Source organism: Spodoptera frugiperda, chromosome 28 (genome assembly GCF_023101765.2).
Source record: "Spodoptera frugiperda isolate SF20-4 chromosome 28, AGI-APGP_CSIRO_Sfru_2.0, whole genome shotgun sequence".
NCBI classification, from domain to species: Eukaryota; Metazoa; Arthropoda; class Insecta; order Lepidoptera; family Noctuidae; genus Spodoptera; species Spodoptera frugiperda.
The window spans coordinates 8,889,708-8,913,593 of record NC_064239.1 but is presented as its reverse complement, the minus strand read 5'-3'; the positions used below and the strand labels follow the sequence as shown (position 1 = coordinate 8,913,593).

Sequence of the window (23,886 nt, the reverse complement as noted above, 5' to 3'; positions counted from 1 at the left end):
CATACACTCCAATTTCGTTTATAAGAGTAGATTAGTCTAGAAGACGAATTCTTCTAAGGTACAGTTTAAGTAATCATTAAGTGTCTCCTAGTGCAGCAGTTAGTGATAATAAAAATAAAATAATTACATACACTTTTAAAATAAAAGTTCGCAGTTTAATTTGAAATAAAACAAAACATTGGACCTTAAAGTAATTTATTTCACCATCTAATTAACATTTACATAGATAAAGATACACGGTAAATGCAATTAAACCAGCGAACGTGGAATTATATCAAATACATACCACAACACACCCTGTAAAAATAAATACAAAAGATCCATTTTTTTTGTCTTTTTTGTGTTCAAACACATTATTTAAGCGATGATTTACATGATTAGTACACTCTTATAATTATTCGGAGGTAATTTTCCGACTTACTTACTTTTCCTTTTATAAAAAACATTCTAAGACTAACAATCACAATAATAAAATCGAAACCGGTGCAGTCATTCCTGAGTTTTGAGCTTAGCAACATACTTACGTTTTCATTCTGATAAATTAAAACTTAAAATTTTGCACAGATCTAGCGAAAGGCGGATCTTGCTTTAATGAACTCTAATTACATATAAATAAGGATGAAAATGATTAAACCCGATTATTGCTCTCACACTGATTTGAAATACCATCGCAAAAATAATTTAATCTGTGAAAATCTACTCTATTGCTAATAAGCTAGTGTTGAATATTGAGCCTGACGCCTGTTTCACAACTTTCATATAAGTACCCAATAAACTTATGCGACAAATACATACATATCGTCACGCCTTTAATCCCCGAAGGGGTAGGCAGAGGTGCACATTATGGGCATGTAATGCCACTGTACAATGTACACCCACTTTTCACAATTTATGTTGTAAGTCCCATGTAATAGGTGGTGAGCCTATTGCCATAATGCGACAAATAGTTCATATAAAATATGTCCTACATATTTGGTACATCGTGGCTATCAGACCATGAAGCAAGTACAAAGAGGAGATGCCATATTGTGATTGTGTACTGTGACTCAAAAGATGTGCCATGCCCAATGATATTATAATAGGTTTTGTAACCTATATACAGCAGTGCTCTGAAAGTGTCACATTAAAATGTGGACAAATGGCAACATTTTTTGTAGTATTAGACCGCTAGATGGAAAATACGAGAAGTGCGTGGTTTGTAACGTCCCGCGCCCCCCGTAAAGTGTCACGCATTATGTCAAAGTCAAAGTCAAAGCATTTATTTCAATTAATCCTAAATTAGGCACTTTTGAAACGTCAAATTGAATTGTCCGTCAGTCTGTCTGTCAGTGAAGCTAGGCGCTCGTTCCAAAGTGTTGCTTCGAATGGAGAAGAACGAGCAAGAAACTCCATCGTTACTCTTTTCAAAAATGTTTTTTACAATATCTCTGATACATTATTTGATCATTTACCTATTGTATATATATGTAGGAACAATGTAACGACAATACGACGTCAAAACTATGGGACAATAAAACCAATTTGTAAAGAATATAAATTAAAAAAGCGGGTTGTTTCAAACATAGTGCCCACATATGTACACTTACAATTTTGAAATAATGCTTCTATACAAATAAAAAATAATCTTTAATTTAATTTTTCAAATAAGTAAAAGTTTCAAATAATAATATGTTAAAGAGAAATCCAATTACGACATCACGTTGTATTTGCTTCAAGATCAGGCACTTACTAGTCTTATGAAATTTAGGTCTAAGCATTATATTAAGACATTGACACATTGGTTTTATGTCCTAAAATTAGCAGTGAATTTAATATTTTAATCCAAAAACTTTTTTTTTAATACAAACGTTATTTCAATTTGACACAAACATTGAATCAAACTGAAAAAGTACATCACACTTATGAAAATTAAGTAAAGTAAATCAAAAGGCAAAAACATTAAAAATGATTAAAACTAAACTAAAACTACTTCTTATGATTTAAAGTCTAATATTCCCTGACACCTCACCCAGGGCGGGATATGGTATTTTATAATTTTTGCCCCCTTTAAAAACTGCTCGACCTCAATTTAGAGACAAGATCTGCGACCTCGAGCGACGAATCACATAAAGGGGGGACGGGGGAGGGTCATTCAATGACTCCTCCCGTCTGGGGTGAGGAGAAATGTAGATTATGGATGTAGCTGTCATTATGCAGACTGTTGTGTTGACCAATAATGGGTTAATCTTAAGACTCAGATTGCCATCTCAGAAATTAGCGGATGGATCAAGAGGCTGACACCGAAGGCAATTCTCCTTCTACCGGCACGCATCGTGAGGTCTTTGGAGCCCTGTCCAACGGTAGATGGAACTTAGTCGCCGATGCCAGATTTTTAATAAAAGAAATAGTGATTTTAATAAATATACGTAAACAAAACAATTAATTATCACATAAAACCAAACCTCTGGTTCGATTGGGCCTCAAAAAATCACGTTTATACATATTTTTTTTTATTTTTGTGTTACGATTCGAATACTGGACTAGTAAAATACATAGTTTCACTGCACAAGTGACTGATTTCTATTTCTTTTGTATTTTTTATTAGTTTTTTTTTTTTGTATTTTTTGTGTGCGTTACATTTATTTATAAAGGGTACATCTAGAGTATAAAAAACTGATAAATTCCGTCACTATTCTAAGATTGTGTAGCACTATTATAATATTATTAAACGAAGAACATGCGGCTGAATTGCAGCATCTTGTCGAGAACATGAAGCCGCTTTGGTTTACGTTCCAGTTCTCGATTATCGAATTTTTCGCCACTGAAACAAAGAAAAAGAATTATTCCGTATCAGCCTGTTCATAAAGTATTCAGCTATTTTTCCATACAGTATTTTTTTTTTTCGCAGTATATATCCCCAAACTTAGTAGTCACAGTTAAAAACTGAGTCTTATTACTAGTTTGTTTTACGTTAAACGATATCCAAACGAGACGGCGTCCGGTGCTTTGATTGGTTGGTTCATTTGAACTGGCCAATCAGAGTACGAACGCGGTCTCGTTTAACTTAAAACAAACTCGTACTAAGGGTACTGTTTATGCTTATTTTTTTTACAGAAAATGTATGTTTATTTTTTATGGAGAAACTCTCGACTCGCTTTTCCCTATTATAACATAACTGGCGTGCTGTAAGTAGTTAGACAACAACTCCTATGTAATTTAAACATGCAAAACACAAGCACGTACATTTTATTTTCACATCTGTATTCACTGTTTGAGATGGGATACGTGACACAGTAGTTGTATGTTTAATTTTATCGAAAAATAATTATACTTACTGAGTAAGCGATCGGGCTCTCAGGCAGGCAAGATGGGCGTAGTAGGTAGGCGTAGGGTAAGACACGGATCGCATACACCGTGAATATAAGTGGCAAAGGTAGTAAGTCAGCTGTTCCACTTCATCATCAGGGATCTTGCCGTCATTGCAGACTGTGTGGTAGCGGGTCGGACGAGCCGTGCCTTTTATTGCTTGGTGAGACACCTGGTTTAAAAAGATATATAAAATAAACTAGCAGTTACCCGCGATTTCGTCCGCGTATAATAATGACTTGCGGCAATGCAAAACCGTGGAAAACGGTTCGTGCGTTCTGGAGTTATAGCGTCAGGAAGGATAACCTGATTTATTTTTATATTATAGATAACAGTTAAATCATTTATTTCAAGAAGTCGCGTTCTTTGGGTGAGACAATTTAAAAATGTTTGTATTGCTGATTTGAATGAGTAGAATAGAAAGAAGAGAAATAGATATTTTTTCTTGATAAGATATTAATTACTTACGAGATAAAAGTCCAATTCAGACGAGTGCACAATATCCGTGTCGACGACTGTGCCTGGTTCCACGTTATATTGGACATTGGGGCCGTCATTGAACAATCTGAAATATAAAATATACTGTCAATAGTCAAATTCAATGTCAAATTAAAATTAATCCTTTAACAACCGCGTTATCGTCAATTTAATTATGTAATGAAACTAAATATTTTAATATTTTATTTTATTTAAAAGCTTCGAAACGATTTGGTTATTTTTTTAGCATTGATAAGTCTGCGTTTGGCAACCACTAACTGAGGATAATGCCCTATTACATAATATCAAAATTCGTGACTATAATCATTAACATTCTTAAAAAATGGTGAATGTTATAAAAAAGAAAAGTAAAATAATTTAAAAAATAAATCCGTACCTCGTATGATGTCGTTTCTGTACCAATAGGAACAACACTTCAGGCTTATTCTGCATACCTGCCATGCGCTGGTAAGCGCTATGGACTGCCGCCAATTCACTATTCATTACCTACAACACAACAATATTTTTTATAGAGTAGGTAACTTGTTGGTACAACATCAACAGCCTATAAATGACCACTGCTGACCAAAGGTCTCTTCCCACACGGAAAAGGTTTGAGCATTAATCACCATGCTTGCTCAATGCATGCTATGGATGGCTTCCTTTCTATCGATACATCATCTACTCGAGCTGCGCATCTTTCTCGCACAGCTACATAGCTTAGTATCAGTGGAAATGGTCACATAGTTACACAACTAGTTATTACATCTTCGTAGCATAGCTAATTAACTACATAGCACATTTCTGGTGAAAAAGCACCTTAATTCGTTTCGGTATATTTTTATTTAAAAACGCTTAACTAATAAACTGACTTTGAATAATAATTACCTGTGAAAACTGCCCTTCAGATACACCGTCACGGAACACAAATATCTTCTTCGGCAATCTGCCTTGGTTGCGGTCTTTGTACACCTTCAGGTGATCGAACATCATGTCTTCAAACTCCACGATCATCTCTTTCTGTTGATATCAATTATAATTAAAGATTGAGCAGTGTTATGGGAAATTGGATTTTAAATATAGCAAGTTAGGGCACACATTTACAAAACTTAATCCAAATAATACACTTTTGAGATAAGTTAACTGGTAGTGAATATGACATTTAGCTAGTCCGCCTAAAGGTACGCGTCCACAGGCCCGCATCGTACGCACCGCACGCAACGGATTTTAATTTGTCTTGTATAGAAACTCATACAACTGCGTCCACTGATCCGCATCGTACGGACCGCATCATCAGCAATACGTACATGCGATGCGTGCTAATGACGTCATACGGAATAAGTACGATGCGTGCGATGCGTACGATGCGGACCTGTTGACGCTTACCTTAAATGTAATTCAACCCACTCCTTTCTATCAAATTTAAAACGTATGGTTTTGATATAAAGTTGAAAATACAATGAAAAATAAATAAAGATTACAGTAGGTTGACCTGCTTAGATAAATTAAATAAATAAATAAGTTAGTATGGTACACTTACCTTTGGAGTTTGTATACTTAATTCGATGTTATACATATAGCATTTCGGATCTATAGAGGCTGTCACTGCAGCGATACTGGGAACATTCGACTGAAAACAAAAAAATATTAATTTTCATTTGTATTTCTTAAAATAATAAATTAAATATTTATTCATTTTTTTTCGCGACTTCTTGGCCTTAACATAATTTCAAATGATTGCCTCATAGGTTAAGGAATAGAGGTGCCTTTCATATGTACATATTTTAGTTAGAAGAAAAAGTTGATATGTAGTTTTATCTGTCAATCAGTCAGAACCTATTTCTAGAATGTCCCACGGCGAAGAATGAAGAAAATTAATCAAAAATATATATTTAATTTTATAAGTTAGCTGCTCATACATTTGAGGATAATTTCATACCTGATCCGGTGAGGGATGCGTGACGTCAGCCCCTACGATCATCACTGTCGTGTCCTTTATACATTTCGGCATGGCGATCATGTCGATGGCTTGGTTTATACCCATCAGTTTGGAGTTCACCTGTTATTAAACAACATATTAAGTTAATTATTACAACTACTTTACTTATTACGGGGCGATTGTCGCGCTACTACTGATTACCGCTGCATGCTACTCATAAATATGAGCCTCTAGATTGCCTGTGTATTGAAACTAGCCGAGTTCCTCGTCAAACAGTTAATACGTGAGTTAACCGATAACATAATAATTAATTTAGTATGTCTCATGTTATAGTAAAACATATTAAGTAATAATTATTATTACTAGTGGTCGCCTAGTGGTCGAAATTCGACCATATACGATTTAATTTACAATACCACTTAACATACGTTCAAGGATAATTTGTATTTAACGAATTGCTATTAGTTTTGTAAAATTCAAATTAATATATTCCGGCGCATCATGAATAACCAAACCTCCTTCAATTAGAAACTTCTTTTCATATGAGACGTGAGAATATCATCGCAATGTCTGTCAATTTTGACGTTTTGTCAAATACGATACTATGCATGGTATTGTGTGTGTAATGTTTTATTTATTGATTTATTAATGTATTTTATAAGCATTATTTTTGAAAAATATTAACGTTCTGCAATTCTCCTACACATAAACTATAAGTGTACCAAATTTTATGCTCCTACGTCCGCGCAATTTTCGTAAAAACAGTTACAAAGTTTTTGCTTCACGTATTAATATATAGATAGTCTGTGAACGATGATGTGTTCAAGTTCAAGTTAAACTTAAAGACATATTTTTCAATGTTCATAATATTATTATTCTCTCTAATAGTATCAAACTTAAGAATATTTTTAAACAAACAATGAATGAACTTGAAAGAAATGATAAGGAACTATGCTATTATATTCTTTAACATTTAAAGATGATATTATATAGATAAGAAATAATGTACCTTTAGAAGTATGTTTTTAGCTGTCATCTGGTTCATACGGCGCGCGGTCGCCTCCTTGATGCATTGCGTCAGAATGCCCACCTCACGTTCCGCCAATTGCTTCACCTGTTTAAATCAAAGTCGACTAAAGTTACACAAAAGAATAACATTACTGTTTTACTACAATATCAAACTGCTTGTCAAAGAATTATGAACTTTAATCGACTTTAAACACCTTTTATCTCGCGATGGACTGAACCAATTTTTATGTGGTAAGAAATGTATTTGCTACATTTAGGAACAGGTATTATTTGGTCTTAAGGTGAATGTTCCGATCGCCTTTTCATACATTTTTCGTTCACGGTATACTCTCCGTACATAGACACTTTTTGCACAAAACTAATCACTTTATCACTTTTGTACGGTCAAGAATCTGCATATAACTTTTTGGTAAATAATTCGCATTATATATGGAGAAAAACAGTCTTGAAAACCGTGAAAAATTTGACATTTCTTTTACTTGTGTTAGTGCAATTTGACAATCAAACTTATCGGAATGTCTAGATAGGTTATAATATTAAACGCTAGATGGCGTGCACCCGATAATGTAAATTTGAAGAATCATTACTAATTTTATAACAATGGTTTTCATTAAAAAACATTACAATAATTTAAAACTAACTATCGTAAACGAAAATATAAAACATTGTGGTCGTGTGTGAAAAAAATGTTAGCGTTAGTTATTATTATTGTCACTGGCAACAATAAAAAAATTTAAATTCGTTCGTAGACAAAATACGATGTTGCCGTTCCGTCGAACATGACCTTTGACACGTTGCCAAACTTATTTAGTACCATCAGATGGTTGACTTGAAATAAAATACATTTCGAAGAGTTTGCGTAGCATTACGCTAGGCTTTACGCGCGGAATTTCTTGTATGTTTTTGATCAATGAAAATTCATTGATTCGAAGTAATATTTCTTGTATGTATTTCTTTCCAATTTAATATGATTATTGCAAAGTATTGTAGTATATGTTGTTTATAAGTAAGTAATTTTATTTCAAAATAAAAATACCTACCAACTAATAAATATTAGCAAGTCAGCCCGTGAGTTTAGCTGGCTATTACAAACTAAAATCCTCATATTAGAAATCACCGATCGATATTATATTGTTTTCTCAGATTAGTAATACAAATAACTTTGGACGGACAAACATTAGTATTATTTGTCACATTATATTGCGTCTGCTACATGAATCCCGCGCGTTCCGATACACTCAAAATCAGTTGAACGGGCGGTAAAACAAGTATCTTTAAATTTCTAATGTTATAGTAAATAGAGTATAATTATGTAATATGATTTTATGATTTTATTATGGTTGTTCTGCAGCGATTTTTCAATTGATGTTATATCATAATTTGGGTAAGTAAAATTTTATTACTATATTTTTTCTGAATTTCGGAACGTATTTAATAAATTCTGTTTTATCTATGGTATGGATATTTACTTTGCAATAATTTTCATGACATGAGACTACATTTTGCTGCAATTACAAGCGATTTGATCTAGTTTTGTTATAATTTCGTTTCAATTTTATGCGAATAGGTACTGAGTTTATAAAAGTAACATAATATTGTCTTGTATATAATTAGTTTTTGTGTATTTCGGATTCCGTTTACATCTAGGTACCTACTATGTCGGGGTCCTACGAGAAAGCTGGCGTATCAACGCCACGAATATTCTGGCGCCCGTAAATCGTCAAAACGAGTGAAAAGCGCATTCAGTTGGATACATGTGGACGACAAGATAGTAAACCTGTAAATTATAACTCAAGTTGTGGCCAGCTTCATTGTAAACAAACTTTAGTTTTCAAGTACGTATAGAGTCATCAGTTGTTGAGCCATCTACATGTAAACTTAGAACTCTTTTAGTAATATGCGTTTCATCCCTCTTCTTCACATGACCATACCAAGAAAAACGATTTCCTTTCAATTTTGCTCTATCATTGGATAATAATGTTCTAGTTATGAATAAAAAGCGTGAATATTACTATCAAGTAAATTCTATTGCATGTCCACTTTATAATTTATTTTAGCATCTTCTTACTATAATATTAAATCTATTTCAGGTTCAAGGACAAATGCGTGTCAGTAACATGGATAAATGCTACTTCATATGTTTTATTTCAGTCAATGAACCTTTGACTGTTATAGAAGTTTGTCGAGATAATATAATGACTTTATCAGCAATATGATGCCAAAGTTAATACACTTTTTTAAAGAATGTATTCTGCCAGAAATAGTTTTGAGACATGTTCAAAAAAATGCGAAATGTATACCTAGGTATGAAAGGTACACAATTTTTTTTATTTTATTTTATGATTTCCATTGATTTCAATCTATATTATTTTTTTTTCTTTTGGGATATTGTTTTCATCCACATCAAAAGTTAAACACAAAATATACTAATTATAGTAATTTTCTTTCGCAGCAGCTGTGTAGCGGTAGTTTCCAGGCAATAATGAAGAAGGATGAGTGAAAACAACACGACAAATGTTTTTTTATTGTACTATTATAGTAGTGTGTTTAGAATCTACATTATCAATGTTTACAGTCATGTTTTTTTTGATGTCAGAAAACTGAAATGGTGTACTCGTCGTAATGAACATAATGTTCATAATGTGATATGAATACATTGACCTATTTTAAGGTTTCTGAAAAACAAAAAGGAAAGTTGTTGCTTTTTTATTTCCTTATGTAGTATAGTGATTATGGATGCTTAGATATTCTCAAACATTTTTCCGCTTTCATTGCAATCTATTATTCTGGTTGCCTTGTTTATGAATTATAGTTTTGAATTATTATTTTGAATGAGATTATTTTTTAATAATCAGTCACGTATCAAGCATTCATGTCACATAAATACTTGTAATAATTGCAGGTTAGTATATACATTCTATTAAATAATGTATAAGATAATAAAATAAAACTGTCTTACATTGCATTCTTGACATTCATTTTATTCCCAAACTAGTGACCCGCCCCGTTTTCGCATGGGTGCAAAATTATCAGTTTCCCTACTATAATATACATGTATTATACATATAAACCTTCCTCTTGAATCACTCTATCGATTAAAAGAAACAGCATCAAAATCCTTAGTGTAGAAAGCATACATATGGATATAGGGACAGAGAAAACGACTTTGTTTTATGCTATTTAGTACCTAAATATAACACTACTTATACCTTTTATTTTTAGAACATAATAGCATCAGATGGTGTTCTTTAGTTCCTAATCCCCAAGACATAATTTCTACAGGTACCAGCCTATTAACTTTTAAATGCACGCCATCTAGTGGTTAATTTTGAAGAAAGGTTGATTTTAAAGTAGGCGCTATGTCTATGTGTGTATAAATGACTGTAAACAAGAGTTGGATATTAATATTTCGCTTTTATGGCAAATCGGATGGGTTTTGAGGCGATAATTTGACTAATTCCGATAAAGTGGGATGCCTGACTTTCGCATTACTATTTCTGTTACTTAATATTGTTCCAATGACACTCAAAACAACATAAAACTGAAAATGTTCAATTCAGCGCCATCTATCGGGAAATGGGCCATGAAGAGCTCGGAACATTCACCTTAACTGACTTATCTATACTAATATTATAAAACTGAAGAGTTTGTTTGTTTGTTTGTTTGTTTGCTAATCTCCAGAACTACTGGTTTAAATGGAATAATTCTGTTTGTTTTGGATAGTCCATTTATTAAGGAAGGTTATAGGCTATAAAACATCACGCTATGATCAATATGAGCCGAGCAGAGCGGGTGAAACCGCGCGGAAGTAGCTAGTATACGATATAATAACAAAATGATAATTAATCATTCAATCATCAACTATGGACTTCCTTTACATAAAAAAATATAAGCTAAGAAACAACTGTACCGTTGGTTCACAAGTAGATTTTGACCGGTCTGCCATATACTGGATGGTTATAAATAAATATATTGTACAAATTCTACTTATTTTAGCTTACCTTATGATAGTCATCGCGGCCTCTAGCCGACACGATTATGAAGACGAAGCGGACGTCACGGTAAGCATTCATCAGAATGCTATGCAACATCTTCATCTTAGCGTTCACATTGACAAACTTAGGTTTGCTTACAGCCATTCCCAACTGTCCTCCGGTACTAACGATCTGTAAAACGTAAATTATATTAGTATACTATATACTTCTAGTTGTAAGTTCCATTTAATAGGTGGTGAGCCTATTACATGGGACTTAAACATAATGATGAAAAGTGGGTATACATTGTACAGTGGCAATCCGTGCCGCAATGTGCACTTCTGCCTACTCCTTCGGGGATAAAAGGCGTGACGGTATATACTATTGACTGCATGGTTGGCGCGGTGGCTGGGTGACCGATCCCGCATAACATGTAGTGGGTTCGATTCCCAGAGCAACTCTTTGTGTAATCCACAATTTGTTGTTTCGGGTCTGGGTCTGAACTTGTATGTTTGTAAACGCACACACTATACAGTAGATAATCCTAGTATGGGGCAACGAATAATTATTATATTACCGCCTCTCTGGTCGAGTATGCCGAGCATTATTTTGGCATATGAAATCATTGTTTACTTTTTGTTCTTCTAAAATTTCTCAATGACATCTTCATCTTAATCCAGAATCGCGACAGGTGTGTGGCAACAAGGTCTTGTTAATATTATGTTTTACGTAGAAATAGAAACAGTTCTTTAGTTACCAAATCGATCATGGGTCCATAATCATTCCTGGAATCCGTGTCGACGGCGATGAGAGCCCACGATGTAAGTGCTTCGGGCTTCAACAGCTTGTTAGCTTGCCATTGACCTTTCCTGGATAACCAAAAATTTAAGAAATAAATACATATGATTCATTTTTTATTTCGTATTATAAATTAAATTTTGAATTACACTTTAAATTAACTATGTGTCTTGCTTCCTACACACGTAACTTAAATCAATGACGTGACTATAAGTCCCTGTTGTGACTTGAAACTAATCGAACTACCTCAAACAGTTACGTTAAGCAGTACATGTTAGTTAATTATTAAAATTAGCTACCTCATTACGAGTAGTAAATTTATGTGTATTCAAGAATTTTTCAGAGCGGGAATCAAATCCGCAATACATTACGCAATAGCTGATCCCATAGCTACTCCCGCACTATTTCACCCGCTGCTAGGCAGCTATTGTTCGCAGCGTAATGTTTTCTAGCCTATAATAGTATTTCTGGATAAATGAACTAGTATAAGATAACAATAAGTTACATACCTAGGAGTGACTTTCCCGTTTCCAATCTCCAAGACAGGAGGCTCCAGTACTTTAGCTTTGACAGTGTAAAACTTCTCCGAGATCTCCAATCCAAACCGTTTGAAATCTCGGTTTTGCGAGTACTTCATCTATAAGAATAACACATAAATTAAAACGTTTTTTTACGAGTATTTATTTATTTTTATGTCTCGTGCACAAAACGTACATATATGGACTGGACACCTAAAGTATCTGTTCCTAATCTACCTTTTTTGATGATGGAAATCATTCAATAAGTTCTCCGGCCCTGGGTCAGGCAAGATAACCAAGGTCCCATTTTCAATGTTAGAATACTGTTACCATTTTCGTTTTCGAATTTCTCAATAATAAGATGATCTGGTAGTACATAATTATTAAAAAAAATTAAAAGACACGTTGTAGATACCAAGGCCAAATAGAAAACTGGCGTAAATGAATGCTTACGTTGGGTTTCATCGTTATATCACGCCCGCAACTCACTTGTAAGTTCTCTGGTTTTGCGACCGCGTTCGGCGCTCTTATTGGCCGGTACCAATGAACCAACCAATCAGAACGCCGAACGCGGTCTCGTTGCGATCTCGATAAACGTATAACAAACTCGTACTAAGCCCTGTGATAGCTTACCATCAGGTGATCTGTCTGCTTGCATGCCATACTATCTCATAAGAAAATAAGAATTCTTTTTCTACTTACATTAGAAATCACTTCTTTGATTTTCTTCAAGCGCTCATCGGGAGGTGTGGCTGCCTCCTTAACCATTTTCGATATTTGTTGTTCGTTCAACTGTCTTGTTAATGCCTGAAAATAATATTGTAGTTTTAAAATATACAAAAATATATTGCATGGGTATGTGATTTTATTCTATAGCAAGTTATAGCTTACTTTGTTTTAGCTTTATGTGACACAATACAAATTTCCTCGGTACTATTATTTATATTGCTATTTGAGGTACAGATAATACAATGATAAATCATAAATCTTGAAAGACAAACTATCTTATGTTGGAGCTTTTCATGGTGTTACTAAAATGACTTATGGCCGTTTTCACCAACCATCTTTTAACTAAGAGTTACTTAGCGGTAAGGAGCACTTAAAATTAACCCTTTACCTTTACTGTTAGGTATCACTTATAGGTTGGTCTAACTGAATTGTCGTTAAGGCGCTGTGTATAGTCAAAATAGGATTGATTTAACAGTGTTTTTGCCCAATGTTTACAAGTTAGAGCAACAAAAAAAATATATGTTAATCTTGATCATTTTTATAAATGGACCATCTTCTTCAAAACACGTTTTCTATACATTTTCTCGATAGAAAAAAATCATAAACTAACCATTTAAATTGAAATTCTAGCCATTGTAACTATATTATTTATGAACATATCTTAATAAAATTAATAACAGTGACGTAATTTAAAATAATAAAAGGATCTGCCGCATTTATTTATCGATTGAAATGAGATATTTGTAAGAATTAATATAATTCATGATAAATAACTCAGAACGAATCGAACAAAATGTCGTCCGATCATGACATCTATTCGTTTCTCTTTCATTCCTACGCGGACCGGCAGTGACCGCTGAGGCGCGCTGCTTGGTGGACCTATGTCAGTTTGTGTCAATCGCCGCTCAGAAAATAATCATTCACTAACATATCTTTTTGCTGTTTGTAATATTTTATTTTGTAATTAGCATTTTCTAAGTTGGGTTGTCAGTATATTTTTTTGTACGAAATCGATTTGAATTATAAGTTGTGTAAATACAATTAATTTTTTCTTATACTATTACCGCGTAGCATGGTGCAGATGACACATTCAGTAACGTTCCGTATCATTCTTAAAAGGAGAAGGGGACTTTTGGGCCCAGCAGTTAACTAGTTGATATGTATATTAAAAAAACCGTCATATTTTTCTAAGGGAAATCACAAAATATGGTACCTTGTTTCTATCTAGGAAGCGAGAAAACTTAAATTAAGTTGTGTAATAATGTATGTAAAATAATGTATGTATAACGTACTCTTTGATTTAAACTTCTTAAAACACTTCTGACTGACTTCAGTCAGTCACCGATTGACAGATGACACTTTCCCTATACTTATTATACTCTTTGGATGACACTCGTTCGTTGTGTTTCGTTCTAAGTGCGCACGTATTTTCCATGTTTTATTGTTTAACCCCACGACCTCGGCTTTATAAAGGACTTTTGACGGATCTTGAATCTATAAATTACCTGACTCTCTATTTTGGACAACTGCAACAAGCCTATCAATCGAATATTGACGACATAGATCGCTGTGTAAATTGTACGATTGCGACTGGTCGCTGTAACTCTATTGGCAGAAGAGTCTTGGAAGATGAGGCGACTTTATCAGTTATTCGTCAGTGGCGTGCATCTCAGCCTGTATAATATGGTATCTCAGTTGGGAAAGATACCAAGAAAATATACGTACCCCGAACCCCTTCACAATTCTAAGATGACATTCTCCTAATTATTCAAGATGATTAATACATATTTTATACTAATATTGGTGTTTTATTTATATATCCTCCTGTCCCTTTTTTAATTTTTAAAAGGTTAGTGCCTACCTACTGCTTCTAAGGGCCTATGCACACCACGTTTTTTAAACGCGCCGGGGCCGCGCATTTGTATCGATACAAACGACAACAAACTGCTCTGCAGGAAAAAAACGCCCCGTCGACGCGCATTATAGCGATACAGAGGTGATACAAACGCGCGTGTGTAGCGATACAGACACGCGTGTGTAGCAATGCAATCGAACCTGCGCTTGGTACAGGCTCAGCAGTTGTTTCTATCTATCTTTCTATCTATCATCACTGACAGGACTATTGTAGCCAATAAACCTGATATAGTGGTGATAGATCGGCAAGCGCGCCACACGATGATAATCGATATCACCATTCCTCATGACGAGAACCTCGTGAAAGCTGAAAAAGATAAACAAATAAAATATCTTGACTTGGCTCACGAGGTTGTCGACATGTGGAGTGTGGATTCGGCTATCATTGTGCCGATAGTCGTGTCGGCCAACGGATTAATACCCAACAGCCTCGACAATCACCTTAGGAGGCTGGGGTTGGGCGGATGGATCAAGCTGGGCCTGATGCAGAAGGCAGTACTTCTCGAAACGGCACGTATTGTGAGAAGGTTTCTGTCTCTGGAGCCCTAACCACCGGTAGCTTGGACCATGCTCCCGCTACTGGTCGGCTCCTATTTTTATATTTTTAAATATTATTTTATTTTGTATGTTGTAGTATTTAAAAATGTAAATTTAGATAATTTTAAATAAATGTAGATAAGAAATTAATGAGAATTCAATGTACGCTGCGAGTATCGATAGCGATAAAAAAGATCTTTCTAATGTCCATCCCTAATCATGTGGTACTGAGAGACGTCAACGTCATACAGGCAACTGTCACTGTTCGATTTCGGTTTTAGTCATAAAAAAACAAAATAAAAAAATAAATAAAAATAAAATAAAAATGTATACAACATAATATTGAAAAAATAAGAAAACAAAAACTGATACGAGTAATGAGATTCGATCTTAAGGATCACGGAACGCGATTCTAGACAGCAACGCATTGGGCAAATCGTCCATGAAACTATGGAAGCGAAATTACGCTCCTAAATAAAATAGAATACGTGTATCAATGACATTTGCGCGGTGCACCCCTCAGTACACGAGACCCACTTCACCTGCTTCACCCCCTCAAATACATAAAAGTCGTCTATTCACCGCGCCTTAACTGTCTGTCACCTATCTTAGTTTAAGGGTTCGTAATTTAAGAGTGATAAGTGAAAACGGGTATGAGTTGTACATTATGTATAGAAACTTACGGTCTCAATGAACCACTTACCTGACCCTCAGCGACATGTAAGAGTTCGATGGGGAAGTAAATGCATCGGTCCTTATTTCCGACCCACAAGCAATTAAGTCTTGGGTACCGCAGCCTAAAAGAAAAACGAAATATTATTTTTGGATACTCTATTTGCATATATTAGATAGCATAAAAAGCTATTCACAGGTTTCAGGTGTGTATTTGAGATGCGACTAAACATTAGTAGACTTTCAATACAATTTAATACACTTTTAAGTGCTAAAATTTCACATTTTATTTACAAAACATTCAACATGTAATATTTTTAAGAATTTTCTTGAACTAAATTAATTGATAACGGCGCGGCGAAGTCACTTAGTACGAGACGTTGTTCAGTGCGTAAACCGTTATTTTTAATTATTATTTTTTATAACTCACTATAGTTATTAAAAACTTTCTAAAACTGGGCTAGTTACAGGGAAGATACTACACAAACTAAGTTAAAATTACAAAGGGCTTAGTACAAGTTTTTTTTATGCTAAACGAGAGCGCGTTCAGCGCTCTGATTAGTTGGTTCACTTGAACCGGGCCAATCAGAGCGCCGAACGCGCTCTCATTTCATTTTCGTTCAACGTAAAGCAAACTCGTACTAAGGCTACCGATAATATAAAAAACGGATAATGTCTACTCACCTGTAATTTTTGTCTTTCGCGAAATATTCCGCGACAGATGTCTTTCTAGTACGTCCGTCTGATTCTGTGATGGTGAAGACCAGATCGTGGGGTGGGCCCACCAGGCCGTTACAGATGAACTCCCGACGATGACCAGCCGAGGGCGTGTTACCGACCAGAGTAGCAACCACCTTGTTATTAAAAACAATAATTAAGTCTTTATTGCTGTATTTAAGTCTAATTTATATTTATTTATATTTAAGTGTAAAACAATATAAGATTGCCTATAGAAAACTGTTACAAATTCTATGCTAGTGTCAGTCACTGTTGACTCCCAACTGTCTTTTTTTTAGGGAAAAAATGTCTAATTGTTTTTCCCGTCTTCGGTAAAGCGAGAGGGAGTGTCAGACTCTTAGTGACTAAAAACCAACCCGTGCCCACTTTTGCTTTTCGAGCCGAAGCCCCGATAACCCGCCAGGTAGTTGTCAAGACTTCCAACTATTAAACATGTTACCATTTATATTTGTGCTCAATTAATTATTAAATTCTTTTTCAATAGTAAACAATTGACTTAATATTTTAAACACTAACCTTCAATCCTTTAACGAATGCAGCGAAATAGTCACATCCACGTTGGTTATCAAGTGGCTTGGTAGGATCCAAGTTGAAATCTTTGATCATGGCATCAAGCAAACTCTGATGCCTTGGGAAGCCTTTGTGCGCCACTGCAGAGTTAAAATAAACATTAGATAGAAATAAAAGCATTCTGAAATGTAGAAGTAGCTACTTTACCATATTAAACATTTTTTAAATGACTTGAACAAAAATATATTCTATATTCGAACTACACGATTTGATATGTGTTCGTACTTCGTAGCAAAAGAAAAAAAAATAAAAGAGAAGAAGCAGTACACAAATCTGAACTGTCAATCAATAGTAACTAGGTTCATTTTAAATTAGCAACAAAGGTAATAACAAAATATATATATTTTTTTTACTTACCATCAATGTTGATAAAGGCTTTATTGGTAAATATAGCGGATTGGAACAACCCCGTCCACATTTCATAACCAAAGCCCAAATCTATGGGGCGGGATGGTCGTTTGAAAAATTGACGGCCAGCCTACAAAGAAAAAACAAAAAATATAATATGTAATAATCGTAGCATATAATAGTGTCTCTTTGGCCATGTAGCCATGCAAGATCAGAAAAACATCTCAAGTTCATTTCTTGGTTGGAGCAATTATTATGGTATTGGTGTTATTTACTATAACTGCGCTATACATTTTTGGATCACAGTTTGTATTATCGTAGTTTTGAAAACATTACATATTTACCTTAACGTACGACTCCAACGCCCCCTGGCGTAAAATAACGTCGATACATTGGATCTCCTCAGTAGGATGGCAAAGAGACGAAGCGCGCGTTCTCATGTAACTGTTAACAAAAAAACAATTATTTATTTGCTTAATAAGGATGGACACTGGACAGGTACTGTACGTAGATATTGTCGTTTTATAAGATACACATTAAAAAATAATATTTGCTTTTAACAAAAATTGCAACGTTGTTGATGATTAAGTAGTCCAACGTAGTGATGCACTATATTCGTATTCGCATTCGCGAAAATCTGCTTAGTAAAGAGATTAAATATAGACAGGGCTACTTACTTTTTAATATTTTCCAAATCGACGACTCCTGTGGCTTTCAGTGAAACGTCAAAATTTATCGATCTTTGATTCTGATCTAGAAGCTCGACCTAAAATAAAACAAATAAAAAAAACATATTCATCTGTTCTTATGTACCACATTACTATGCAATAATACAAAACTATTTTCATTAGACGCTGTGAAAGTTTCGAAATCTATGCTAAGGTAAGCGATACCTTATCAATATTATATTTTAATATGATGTTTTTTTTAAATTTATACAGGGTGTCTTGGAACCTTGCCGATCATCTGGTGCCATTTGGACGTCGACTTACGGGACACCCTGAATAACTTGGAATCTAATGGAGTATTCAAGAATTATAGTATAGGGTTGTTAATTACATCAAAACCCCATGGACCAGGCTGTACCTAATTTTCATAAAAGAGGTTTGCTAAAATCTTCAAAGGCATACAAGTTGGAGATCATTGGAGTAAGTTGTTTATTTATGTTATTTTTTATACAACGACGGTGGCGAAAACGCACACGGCCCACCTGATAGTAAGTGGTTACCGTGGCCTTTGAACGCTTACAACACTTGGGACATTACATGCGACTTGCCGACACTTAAGGAACCTATTTACTCCCTTCTTGAAGATCCCCATATTGTAGCCTACTGGGAAAACCTTTGTGATGTAAGTAAAACAGTCTTACAAGGTTATCAACTACTAGTTTCTTAACATTGTATATAATATAATACTTACAGTAGCATGGAACCGCTCCGTCGTCGTAATGTTCTTAAGAGCATTCAACGAATAACAGTTCTTCATCTGATCAAACGCTATTAATTCATTAGCGAAAAACTTATTTTTCACTTTTAAAAATACATCTGGCAACATCTTCTTGGGTTTGTCAGGGGTAATGCTAACGTCATAGCGATACTGTAAAAAAAAAGTAATATTTAATAAAATTAGAATACAATGTCAATGTTGAAATAGTGAAACACTTAAACTACACTAAAATACAAGGGAAATTACGGGAAAAAAATGTATATATCAGTTAATTTTTAATTTAGATGAACCTTTCAAACATACTTACAATTTTAAGGGATTTAAATTCCATTTCCAAATAGTTGACCATAACTCTTATGTGGGCAGCTCGAACACGGTTACCGGGAATTTTGTTTGGTATCTGATACCGACACATGGTAGGTTCCATGGATTTAGGAGCACGTGCAGTAGGAACCACAGCTGTTGGCGTCGCTTGCGGTATCGGCGTCGCTTGCGGTACCGGCGTCGGTTGCGGAACCAGTCTCGCGGGTGGCTCTGGCATAGTGCCTAGAGGGACGGGAGTCCATCCACGGCTTTTTCCAGATCCACTCTTGCTCCATGGTCCAGGAGCAGCGTGCGCAGGTTCAGGCATCTGCACCAAGACTGGAGCTCCTGCTGGAGATGTGGGTGTAGCTTTAAGGGGATCTGCTGTCTGTGGAGCTGATGCTTGCTGGGCCTCAACTGTTGGAGCTGGTTCAGCCTTTTTCTTCTTAGGCTTCTTCTTCCTAGTACCTGATAAGCCCAGACCTAGCCCAAATTCTTCTTCTTCAGCCGGCTTTGGTGGTTCTTTGGCTGCCTCTGGTGGAGGTTTCTCCTGTGATGGCATAGCCGCAGCCTCCAATTGAATTTGTGACGGTGCCTCTGTAGGAGTTTCGGGCTCGGGTTTACTAGCCTCCTCCTTAGAAGTTGGTTCCTCTTTACAAGTAGACTCATCTTTAGCACCTGGTTCATCTTTTGAAGATTCTGATATTGATAGTTTTTTCATTCCCTGCAGAGCTTGCAAAGCTTGCAATGATCTTTCCTTCTTCTCTTTTTTCTCCTTTCTTTTGCGAGCTGCTGCCGAAAGATTAGAATCATCTTCTGCTTCTGCTTCTGGGACATCCGGAGAAGTTGGCTCCTCAACAGACACAGAGCTCTGTGACGGCTCTTCTTCTTTCTGTACATTCTTTTTTCCTCCTTTCTTTTTTGCTATGAAAAATGAAAAAAATTGCTTAAATGTTTTCTAATTATTTAAAATAAATAAAATTTTGGGACAAGTGATAGTTATATCCGTTCTACATTTACATAATATTTTAGTTATGTTTAGTGTTATGAAAATTTATTGTTATTAATCGATATAATCGATAATACCAATATTTAAGTGTAAATAATATAATCCGAGTAACAAACTCATGGTGTTAAATTATTAACTCAATATCGATATTAATTTACTAAAAGGTACCTTTGAATACTCAAAACAAAAAAAAAACGCAGCACGCGAGTCCAACTTGCAGTTCAATATCTAGGTACGATTAATTTTGTTAATGACATAAATAGCTATTTAACTTAAAGAGGGAGTTCCACGCTCATCTACGCAAAAGTAGCAACCAAGTTAATTATTCTGTGATACAAACATAACTAAAATATGAAGAAGAACGATTGAGTTAAAACATATAGCTAATTAGCTTTTCTGTGACATTAACACAAAACCGTTTTGTACTATGTACATTACAAAAAGAGTAGGTAATTAGTAGACCAAAGAAATGAAGATTAAACAAAGTCAAACATGTTTCAACATGAATCCATATCTATGAATCATCACATAGGTACTAGTAGGGATCACATGTAACACTCTGGTACTAGTAGGTACAAATAGGAATCACGTGTAACACTCTGATACTAGTAGGTACAAGTAGGGATCACATGTAACACTCTGATACTAGGAGGAACTAATAGGGGTCACATGTAACACTCTGATTATAAAATTAATTTCTTGCCACATTTTCCCCCACGAGTTACAGCTTGGGTATCTTCAAAAAAGGTGTGATTATATGCCTCCATGGTAAACAATGCACTTGTGTTACGTCTTGTATTGCAACTTTATAAACACCACCAATAATGGATTAATTTGTTGCTACTGCAAGTAGTAGAAAAAAATGAAAAACTGACTGCCCCATTTCATACTGTATATTATCAAAACCAACATATTATGTATGTGAACTTGTATGTATGTAAACGCACCCATGACACAGGAGAAAATACTAGTGTGTACCCATGTTTTGTAAAAAAAATATCGCCTTTTATTCTCAAAATAGGTCAGCGCACACATTAAAAATGTAACACAATACCTTTTGCACCTTTTATGTTTTCTGTTATATGTTACAGATGACAAACCTAATACCATAAGTATATTGGTTATTATTCCTGCTTCTACTACAAGAGAAAATTCTAGAAAACTAAATACTCCTTTGTCCTTTGTAAGTGAAACTGAATCTGATATCTTGGTGTCAAGATTAAATTGAAATAAATTTGATTTAAAAATTCCAGACATACTCAGATATTTGAATAGTTAAAGCATATAAGTATGATATTACAATGTAAAATAGTAATTTCCAGACTAATTTCAACTATAAACAATTGTAAGAAGACGATTGGTCATAGATAAAGAGAATGCATATCTACAACTGCGTGCAACATGGATTGCACAACAATTAAAGATTTTACAATCATATTTGTTAGACTGCAGCTTCTTTAAAACCTTTATAATACTATTTATGTCGAAATCATTTCAATTTGTATTTCTATAACTACAATATTACAAGAAGAAACATCATAAAATAGTACACCAATAACCCTGAACAAGAAATTGCTATAACATTTATGACTATTACATTTTCCACTATGATTATTTTGACCAATAAGAGGAATGGCCTTGAATTACACACCTAGAACTCATGCACCTCATAAAATAAATAAATTGATTTCTACGCAACATTTTATCAATACATAAAAAAAATATTATGTAGAGTTACTTACGTGGCTTCCCCATTTTGACAGCGTCTTACTTCACGTGGTAGCTGTAATATAAAACACACTGTAAACACTATACAGCAAACTGAATAATAATTATTAAATATTTTTGTTCAATTTGTTAATTAACAAGTACAGGTGTGATATTCTTGGTAGCAGATTGCTAAATGAATACTAATAATGATGTCAAATAGAAAGTATGTACTAAATGGCGAAGAGAATAATCTAGAATTCCCCTACACCAGTGTTGCCAGTCTACAAATTGCTAAAATTATTTTTTAAACTTAATTAGGTAACTAAACACAAATGTTTGCTATTGGACTGAAAATGTACCCAATATGTATATCAATTATATTTTTAAATTAAGATTGTTAAAGACAATTTTGAAGTTTTTAATTAAACTGGAATGAGCCTAATCTAGACTTGTCTATGTCTTTCCATTATGGCAATATGGATGTCACATTTCTCATTGACGATGCTGTTTATGTTATAGTACTATTAGTAGGTATATTTCGAACATGTAACACAATAATAAACGAGTATGAAGGTATTGCATCATGCTTGTTTAGTTATTAGAACAACATAATGTCAAGTAAACCAAAATGTCTTTGTTTGGGTAGTAGTTTTACTCACACATTGATCTTATTTATAAAATAAAATATTCTGAATCGAGTTCATTAAGCTCCTTGATTTATTTTTATTGTACACCATATTGTGAACATGAATCTTGACATATATTTTGAACAATAACATCAATGCTAGGGGCCAATAAAATAATCCTATCTATCAGAAACTTTCAAGGTTATTAAAAATTTTAGTATTTATTAGAAATCCTATTGTTACCTGATGTATGATGAAATTTTAACCAATAAATAAGAATCACACAATTACAACCACTTCTTAACACGTAACTTTCGATGCTTATATTTCGCGTGAAAGATGTACATGCAAGTCTATAGGCGCATTATTGCAGTATTTATCAAAAATTCATGATGGTAGCCCACCTTAAATTACTTAGTAGAGGGCTAGGCGTCTAAAAAATCGATAGTTTTCCACCTAATATCCTAAACGCTACCTTTTTTAACAAAATAATCTTATTGATTTCTTACTAGAATAATCACTTCTCGGTGAAAAAGAGATCTCAAAGTATATGTGTTCTCATAAAACCTGAGATTTAAGCTTAAATTCAGAAAATACTTAGTGTCTAACTGTCTATTATGTTGGAAACAACACAGTAGTTTGAATCGGGATCTTACATTTAATAAAACAAATTCTATCATCACATACCGTTATCACTGGCTTTACTTTTAATTTTCACTGATTTGCAATAATATTACAGTCAATTTACGTTAGAAGACCTTGTGGTATGATATTTTAATTCATCAATGGCTGGCAAAGTGCACTATTCCCAACAGGTAAAACGTAAAACTGTCATGTATGTGTTTATGTTTATATTCAAAGTGCAATCAATCAATAAGTTCTGTAGAGATGTACTTCCATCTTCTATTCGATTGTACAAAATGGAAATAGATTTTATTCGATTAGGTTTTTGACAAACAGTTTACATACAACAATTTTATTTCTTTACTTTTATTTTTTTTATAAGTAATAGAAAATAACTAATAATACAAACATTGAATATATATTTTTATATTATGGACAAACTTAGGGATTGGCGATTTTTCGTAAAAAAAACTCTAAATAAAAAAAAAAATACTGAGTAAATAGTGCCTATTTAACTTCTTTTGGATAAATACTCGAGTAGAAACAGATAAATACTCAGTCTTAATTCATTTTTAGTATT

At 34.2% G+C, this 23,886-nt stretch overlaps 1 protein-coding gene and 1 long non-coding RNA gene across 5 annotated transcripts; one reads left to right on the top strand and one right to left on the bottom strand.

The window, feature by feature from the left end:
* Positions 1 to 178: 178 nt before the first annotated feature.
* On the bottom strand, positions 179 to 23,552 carry LOC118265413 (protein argonaute-2). 4 transcript variants are annotated; one of them, XM_050706083.1, is made up of 22 exons: positions 23,449 to 23,552; positions 22,089 to 22,131; positions 19,342 to 20,261; positions 19,008 to 19,184; positions 18,266 to 18,354; positions 17,933 to 18,032; positions 17,598 to 17,718; positions 17,187 to 17,320; positions 16,617 to 16,786; positions 15,964 to 16,057; positions 12,783 to 12,887; positions 12,072 to 12,199; positions 11,522 to 11,633; positions 10,792 to 10,956; positions 6,771 to 6,875; positions 5,762 to 5,881; positions 5,363 to 5,452; positions 4,711 to 4,842; positions 4,220 to 4,329; positions 3,814 to 3,910; positions 3,315 to 3,517; positions 179 to 2,800 (listed from the first exon to the last, which is right to left on the bottom strand). In XM_050706083.1, the coding sequence occupies exons 2-22, from the start codon at positions 22,099 to 22,101 to the stop codon at positions 2,704 to 2,706; spliced, it is 3,282 nt and encodes a 1,093-aa protein (XP_050562040.1). In that variant the 5' UTR covers positions 22,102 to 22,131; positions 23,449 to 23,552; the 3' UTR covers positions 179 to 2,703. The 4 variants fall into 4 exon arrangements, with proteins under 4 accessions (XP_050562040.1, XP_050562039.1, XP_050562038.1 ...); XM_050706082.1 differs by having other exon boundaries at positions 22,089 to 22,129; positions 23,370 to 23,520; XM_050706081.1 differs by lacking the exon at positions 23,449 to 23,552 and having other exon boundaries at positions 22,089 to 22,257.
* On the top strand, positions 8,230 to 9,755 carry LOC118269283 (uncharacterized). The gene is made up of 3 exons (XR_004783093.2): positions 8,230 to 8,625; positions 8,881 to 9,103; positions 9,243 to 9,755. It is a non-coding gene; the product is annotated as an uncharacterized LOC118269283 (long non-coding RNA).
* Positions 23,553 to 23,886: the final 334 nt, after the last annotated feature.

Coding starts and splice junctions, on each gene's coding strand:
- LOC118265413 (XM_050706080.1), bottom strand. CDS start 21,113: ATGGAGGCATATAATCACACCTTTTTTGAAGATACCCAAGCTGTAACT. Junction 18,033..18,265: donor GATTTGGAAAATATTAAAAA/GTAAGTAGCCCT, acceptor TTTTGTTAACAG/TTACATGAGAACGCGCGCTT. Junction 3,518..3,813: donor CTGAATTGGACTTTTATCTC/GTAAGTAATTAA, acceptor TTTTTAAACCAG/GTGTCTCACCAAGCAATAAA.